The sequence below is a fragment of the Macrobrachium nipponense genome, chromosome 13 (assembly GCF_015104395.2).
Source record: "Macrobrachium nipponense isolate FS-2020 chromosome 13, ASM1510439v2, whole genome shotgun sequence".
In the NCBI taxonomy this organism is placed as follows: domain Eukaryota; kingdom Metazoa; phylum Arthropoda; class Malacostraca; order Decapoda; family Palaemonidae; genus Macrobrachium; species Macrobrachium nipponense.
In genome coordinates this window covers 87,710,937-87,718,902 of record NC_087206.1, presented here as the reverse complement: position 1 = coordinate 87,718,902, position 7,966 = coordinate 87,710,937, and the positions used below count along the sequence as shown (strand labels likewise).

General features: G+C 34.3%; 1 protein-coding gene across 1 annotated transcript in view; it reads right to left on the bottom strand.

The window, feature by feature from the left end:
* The window catches only part of LOC135225387 (lactosylceramide 4-alpha-galactosyltransferase-like), a 49,071-nt gene extending 41,717 nt beyond the window's left edge, over window positions 1-7,354 (bottom strand). Inside the window, exon 1 of the mRNA XM_064264721.1 lies at window positions 7,315-7,354. Within this exon, the coding sequence (XP_064120791.1) occupies window positions 7,315-7,354 (40 nt within the window). The remainder of the gene's footprint in view (window positions 1-7,314) is intronic.
* Window positions 7,355-7,966: the final 612 nt, after the last annotated feature.

The window sequence follows — 7,966 nt, the reverse complement described above, 5'->3', positions numbered from 1 at the left end:
AGGTTAAATGGTCAATGTTTGAAACATTGTATATCCGTATATCCTTGTAAGGTTAAATGGTCAATGAAACATTTTATATCCGTGTATCCTTTGTAAGGTTAAACGGTCAATGTTTTAAACATTGTATATCTGTATATCCTTTGTAAGGTTAAATGATCAATGTTTGAAACATTGTATATCCGTATATCCTTTGTAAGGTTAAATGGTCAATGTTTGAAACATTGTATATCCGTATATCCTTGTAAGGTTAAACGGTCAATGAAACATTTTATATCTGTGTATCCTTTGTAAGGTTAAACGGTCAATGTTTGAAACATTGTATATCTGTATATTCTTTGTAAGGTTAAATGGTCAATGCTTGAAACATTGTATATCCGTATATCCTTTGTAAGGTTAAATGGTCAATGTTTGAAACATTGTATATCCGTATATCATTGTAAGGTTAAACGGTCAATGAAACATTTTATATCCGTATATCCTTTGTAAGGTTAAACGGTCAATGTTTGAAACATTGTATATCTGTATATCCTTTGTAAGGTTAAATGGTCAATGTTTGAAACATTGTATATCAGTATATCCTTGTAAGGTTAAACGGTCAATGAAACATTTTATATCCATGTATCCTTTGTAAGGTTAAATGGTCAATGTTTGAAACATTGTATATCCGTTTATCCTTTGTAAGGTTAAATGGTCAATGTTTGAAACATTGTATATCCGTATATCCTTTGTAAGGTTAAATGGTCAATGTTTGAAACATTGTATATCAGTATATCCTTGTAAGGTTAAACTGTCAATGAAACATTGTAGATCCGTATGTCCTTTGTAAGGTTAAACGGTCAATGTTTAAAACATTGTATATCTGTATATCCTTTGAAAGGTTAAATGGTCAATGTTTGAAACAATGTATATCCGTATATCCTTTGTAAGGTTAAATGGTCAATGTTTGAAACATTGTATATCCGTATATCCTTTGTAAGGTTAAATGGTCAATGTTTGAAACAATGTATATCCATATATCCTTTGTAAGGTTAAATGGTCAATGTTTGAAACAATGTATATCCGTATATCCTTTGTAAGGTTAAATGGTCAATGTTTGAAACATTGTATATCCGTATATCCTTTGTAAGGTTAAATGGTCAACGTTTGAAACATTGTATATCAGTATATCCTTGTAAGGTTAAACTGTCAATGAAACATTGTAGATCCGTATGTCCTTTGTAAGGTTAAACGGTCAATGTTTAAAACATTGTATATCTGTATATCCTTTGTAAGGTTAAATGGTCAATGTTTGAAACAATGTATATCCATATATCCTTTGTAAGGTTAAATGGTCAATGTTTGAAACAATGTATATCCGTATATCCTTTGTAAGGTTAAATGGTCAATGTTTGAAACAATGTATATCCGTATATCCTTTGTAAGGTTAAATGGTCAACGTTTGAAACATTGTATATACGTATATCCTTTGTAAGGTTAAACTGTCAATGAAACATTGTAAATCCGTATATCTTTTGTAAAGTTAAATGTTCAATGTTTAAAACATTGTATATCTGTATATCCTTTGTAAGGTTAAATAGTCAATGTTTGAAACATTGTATATCTGTATATCCTTTGTAAGGTTAAATGGTCAATGTTTGAAACATTGTATATCCGTATATCCTTTGTAAGGTTAAATGGTCAATGTTTGAAACATTGTATATCCGTATATCCTTGTAAGGTTAAACTGTCAATGAAACATTGTAGATCTGTATATCCTTTGTTAGGATAAACGGTCAATGTTTTTAACATTGTATATTTGTATATCCTTTGTAAGGTTAAATGGTCAATGTTTGAAACATTGTATATATGTATATCCTTTGTAAGGTTAAATGGTCAATGTTTGAAACATTGAATATCCGTATATCCTTTGTAAGGTTAAATGGTCAATGTTTGAAACATTGTATATCCGTATATCCTTTTAAGGTTAAACTGTCAATGAAACATTGTATATCCGTATATCCTTTGTAAGGTTAAATGGTCAATGTTTGAAACATTGTATATTTGTATATCCTTTGTAAGGTTAAATGGTCAATGAAACATTGTATATCTGTTTATCCTTTGTAAGGTTAAACGGTCAATGTTTGAAACATTATATATCCATATATCTTTTGTAAGGTTAAATGGTTAATGTTTGAAGCATTGTATATCAGAATATCCTTTGTAAGGTTAAACGGTCAATGTTTGAAACATTGTATATCCATAAATCCTTTGTAAGGTAAACGGTCAATGAAACATTGTATATCCCTTGCAAAATCACTCTTAAAGTTAATGTCCTGTACAAAGTCAAATAAAAAGCTTAAATCGTTTGGAAAGTAATTTTAGAATTGTACATATATCCTTTGCGAATTCAATTCGCGATTGTATATCCTTGATAAAGTCAATTAAAAAATTTGCATCTTTAACAAAGTCAACAGAAAAGTGGAAGAATATGAGAAAATATGAAAAACAAACATGCAGGGAGGGAAGTCTCTGCATTTTTGCTTTCCATATTTTCTCACATTCTTTCTTATCTGTGGTGCATCACTATTTGTACTGTAACCGGAAATAAGTAAAATTCCACAGTCATGTATATAAGCGCCTCAGTGGCATGGTCGGTATGGAGTTGGCCTGCTACCTCGGTGGCCGCGAGTTCAATTCTCGGGCATTCCACTGAGGGGTCAGAGATGTGTACTTCTGGTGATAGAAGTTGACTCACGTAAAGCCGTTGGTCCCGTTGCTGTATAACCACTGTTTGCACGATGGTCCTCCGTCAGTGTACCTCACGCGGTGCACTGTAGGCTTTAATGAAGGTATTTTGCAAACGTCCATTCGGCCCCTAGCTGCAGCCCCTTTCATTCCTTTTACAGTACCTCCGTTCATATTCTCTTACTTCCATTTTACTTTCAACACTCTCCTAACAATTGTCTCCTAGTGCAACTACAGAAGGTTTGCCTTCTGTTACACCTTTCAGACCTTCCTACTCTCAATTTTCCTTTTCTGTGCCGAGTGGCCTCATAGGTCTCAGCGCTTGGTCTTTGGCCTAAATTTTATGTTCCAGTCCTTTCAGCCAACAGGATCAAAATACATGTATTCCTTAATAGATAAAAATGCCCCATAGATAATGTTACCCACTTCCTGAAAACATTAAACGCCCTTTTTTCAACTTAACTTTTTTAGGAAATACAGAGACAATGCTTTACCGTTCCAGTAAATGTCGAATATGCAAATATGATGTTTATTATATGGGTTTTGTAACAATAAACTTTCACTGTAATAAAAAAAAAGGGAAATCGACGGTTAGACTGATGTGAATAAAATCCTTCCAAATCAAATGTATTCTTTAGAGACTGAACAAAGGGGAAAATCCAAGTGTCATTGAAACCTTCTCCCTCTCTGTCAAAGGTATTCACTGGAATCCAATAAAGGAAAGAAAAGAAAGCCGAATGGAATCTCCCCTCCATCAAAGATAGGCCTATTCATTAACATCGATCAAAGATTTAAAACGTATTTTCACAAATCCCCTTTTTTCACCATCAAAAGAATTCATCCTACACCAGTCGAAGGGAAAACACATTTAAGAAGATGCTTTCATCTGTGTCAGATGAAGAAGAATGGGAACATTATGGAAAATTCACTTTCTTCAGTCTTTCCTGAAAAAGGTTGTACATATATTCATGCAGTAATAGAAAGAGGCGAAAAAGCTGACATTGTTCAAAGTGCAGTAACCTTCCTACCTACATTCCCTCGTCATCATGATTACTGTCATTATCACTCATTCAGCATAGGCCTAGTCGCGACTCCTGATTCAACAATTCCATGACATTAAATTAGATTGCAGTGAAGTCTGTTCACAAGTGATTTACACTTTTCAAAAACCTGCTATAAAAAAAAACTCATAATTAAGACTGGCAATCCAGTTGCCTTATGCACTTCATCAACCGCAATACCCCACCCACCCCCCCACCCCCAACCCCATTATCCCTGACTGCTCAGACATAACGTACGCCATGTTGGCCGAGAGCAGCATTACGGAAAACCGGTTATTATAAAAATTCGCCTCACCGATAAACGAATCCTTTAAATGCACATGTCTATAGAACAATTTATATATATATATATATATATATATATATATATATATATATATATATATTGATACAAGGCACAGGGAACTACTCCAAGCGACATAATCAGAGGAAGACGGACGAAAACCTCACATCACTAGGCTGTCTTTTTTATTATTTTGCCGACGTTTCGTAATTGTTTACAGAATTACATCTTCTGGGCTGCACATAAGAAAAGATAAAAACATAAAAAATATCAGGAATATCAGGAATCATGCAAAACAATGTAAAACCTACATTGACAACAAAGATTTCAGTGTAATCGGCCATACTACCAAACCACAAGAGTTAACAATCCTTGAGTCGTTGTTTATAAAACAACTCGTACCATCATTAAACACCCATACTTCTGCGAGTCAATTGTATTTAGCATAAGTTCGTACTGGGTGGTTTCCTTCCTTTTAGTTCCTTGCTGTCTACCTCTAGGTTGGTTGTGTTTTTATTTTTATCGATTTCATTTTTACTCTAATGTATTTTAAATGAACTTTTAGACTATACTTTTAACTTTTTTATGTTTTTATCTTTTCTTATGTGCAGCCCAGAAGATGTAATTCTGTAAACAATTACGAAACGTCGGCAAAATAATAAAAAAAGACAGCCTAGTGATGTGTGGTTTTCGTCCGTCTTCCTCTGATTATATTATATATATATATCTATATATATATATATATATATATATATATATATATATATATATATATATATATATACATATACAGGGTGTAACGCAGCTAAGCAAATATTTTTTGGGTGGGAAATGAAAGAGAAGGTCTTTCTAAGCATAAATTGTTTTATAGACATGTGCAACTTTAAGGATTCGTTTATCGGTGAGGCGAATTTTTATAATAACCGGTTTTCCGTAATGCTGCTCTAGGCCAACATGGCGTACGCTATGTCTGAGCAGTCAGGGATAATGGGGTGGGGGTGGGGGTTGGGTGGGGTACTGCGGTTGATGAAGTGCATAAGGCAACTGGAATGCTAGTCTTAATTATGAGTTTTTTTTTTTTATAGCAGGTTTTTGAAAAGTGTAAATCACTTGTGAACAGACTTCACTGCAATCTAATTTTAATGATTAGCTTTACGTATCAAGAAAGTACTGCAAATTTCATGGAATTGTTGAATCAGGAGTCGCGACTAGGCCTATGCTGAATGAGTGATAATGACAGTAATCATGATGACGAGGGAATGTGGGTAGGAAGGTTGCTGCACTTTGAACAACGTCAGCTTTTTCACCTCTTTCTATTACTGCATGAATATATGTACAACCTTTTTCAGGAAAGACTGAAGAAAGTGAATTTTCCATAATGTTCCCATTCTTTTTCATCTGACACAGATGAAAGCATTTTCTTAAGTGTGTTTTTCCCTTCGACTGGTGTAGGATGAATTCTTTTGATGGTGGAAAAAGGGGATTTGTGAAAATACGTTTTAAATCTTTGATCGATGTTAATGAATAGGCCTATCTTTGATGGAGGGGAGATTCCATTCGGCTTTCTTTTCTTTCCTTTATTGGATTCCAGTGAAGACCTTTTGACAGAGAGGGAGAAGGTTTCAATGACACTTGGATTTTCCCCTTTGTTCAGTCTCTAAAGAATACATTTGATTTGGAAGGATTTTATTCACATCAGTCTAATCATCGATTTCCTTTTTTCTTTTTGTTCCAGTGAAGTTCATTGTTACAAAACCCATATAATAAACATCATATTTGCATATTCGGCATTTATTGGAGCGGTAAGGCATTGTCTCTGGTTCTTGTTTACAAAATGAGTGAGCAATCTGACACTTGTAACCCGAACACGCTCTTGTCGGAAAAGCTTGGCTGATTAGAGTAACAACTGAAGTGGTCACCGCCCTCCCCCCTCCCATAGCCGTGCGTACTCCAGCATTCCGTGCTCTTACTTGGCCATTTAATGATAACAGTTATTTTAAAAGTTCACACATCACCGACAAACGAAGCCTTCTAATGCATATGTTTATAGAAAATGTTCTGCTTAGAATGACATTTTCTTTCATTTCCCCAAATATTTGCATAAACTCGTGTTACACCCTATATATATATATATATATATATATATATATATATATATATATATACATATAACATATACATACATACAATACCATATATATATATATATATAATATATATAATATATATATAATATAAAACTGAATCACGAATGTTTGGAACGTGATAAATCCATAAATAAAGGTATAAGCCACGAACGAAAGATAAACAACGGAGTTCTTGCAAGATCTTTCGACTCAACGCCCTTTTACTTAGTAGACAAGTAAAGGACGTTGAGTCGAAAGATCTTGCAGGAACTCCGTTGTTTATCTTTCCTTCGTGGTTTATACCTTTATATATATATATATATATATATATATATATATATATATATATATATATGGCAACTTCAGAATAAGAAAGTAGAGCCATTAAGTCATGAAAACCAAAAAAAAACATCTCTAGATATTAATTGAAATCTTTATTTTCCGCTTCCTAGTTACTTACAAGTGAAAGGTGAGCGAAAGCAATCTCACTTCTATTAAGACGTATTATGAGAGAAGGATGCTGCTGGTGTTTCCCAGAGAGAGAGGAGAGAGAGAGAGAGAGAGAGAGAGGAGCTTTGCCTAATTATAATACCAATGTTCCATCAAGCAGAGAATGCAATTTAACTTGAAAGTAGAAGGCAGTTATTTTGACATTTTTTATTCGTTTACTCTGGATTTCATTGCAAATTCACCAGGTACTGATAATTGCTTTTTAAAACGAGGAGGAATTAACTTCAATGTACCCCCACCAGATGGCATTATTAATTTATTTACGTAGTAAAATTGAACAGCCCGTAGAGAAATTGATATTGTTCATAATAGCACTGAAAAATTATTTCATCTGGAATTGGCTATTACTATTTTTAGCGTTTCCAACCGCCGTTACTAATATCGTTATTGCCATTTGAGCGTTGTTAATGATACTGGAATGATACTAAAAAAATTTACCATTGTTAAATGAGTTAAACATGGCAAGTGAAAAAGAAAAGACGGTATATCATGCATCATCAGATAAGATAATAATCATCCTTCCTGTAGTGGTATAGTGCCGTTAATGCACCTCACGCGGTGCACTGCAGGCATTACTTAGAGTTCTTTGCAGCGTCCCTTCAGCCCATACCTGCAAGCCCATGCACTTGTTTTACTGTACCTCCGTTCATATTCTCTTTCTTCCATATCATTTCCCACCTACCAATTGTTTCATAGTACAACTGTGAGGTTTTCCTCCTGTTACACCTTTCAAACCACCTTTACTCTCAATTTTCTTTCCAGCGCTGAATGACTTCTTAGGTCCCACAGCTAGGCCTTTGACCTGGATCTTACATTCTTTAAACTATCGTGAATTTTAGTTCCTCTCTCTCTCTCTCTCTCTCTCTCTCTCTCATTGGGTGTCAGTGACATTTGCGAAGCCAGTGACCGACGGGCAAACATGAAGTGTACAAACCGGCCCACACAGGCGAACAAACACCGGTCCATTTCCGGGCAGTGAGAAGGTAAATTCCTTGAAACGGCGGAAGGTTTATCTTAAAGGCGGCAGATGTAATCTGATATAGACGGCCACTTTTGTTCCATAAGGAACATCAATGGAAAAAGCATACGCAGCCATTGAACTATTCTATAAACTTACAAATAGTAGGTAAAAAAATGATAATACCAAATAGTTAAAACAGGTAAAAAATAATACGTAACAAATGATAGGTAAAATTAATAAGTAACCAGTGACAGGTAGAATGGTAGGTAACACACGGTAGGTTAAATAATAGGTAAAAGTA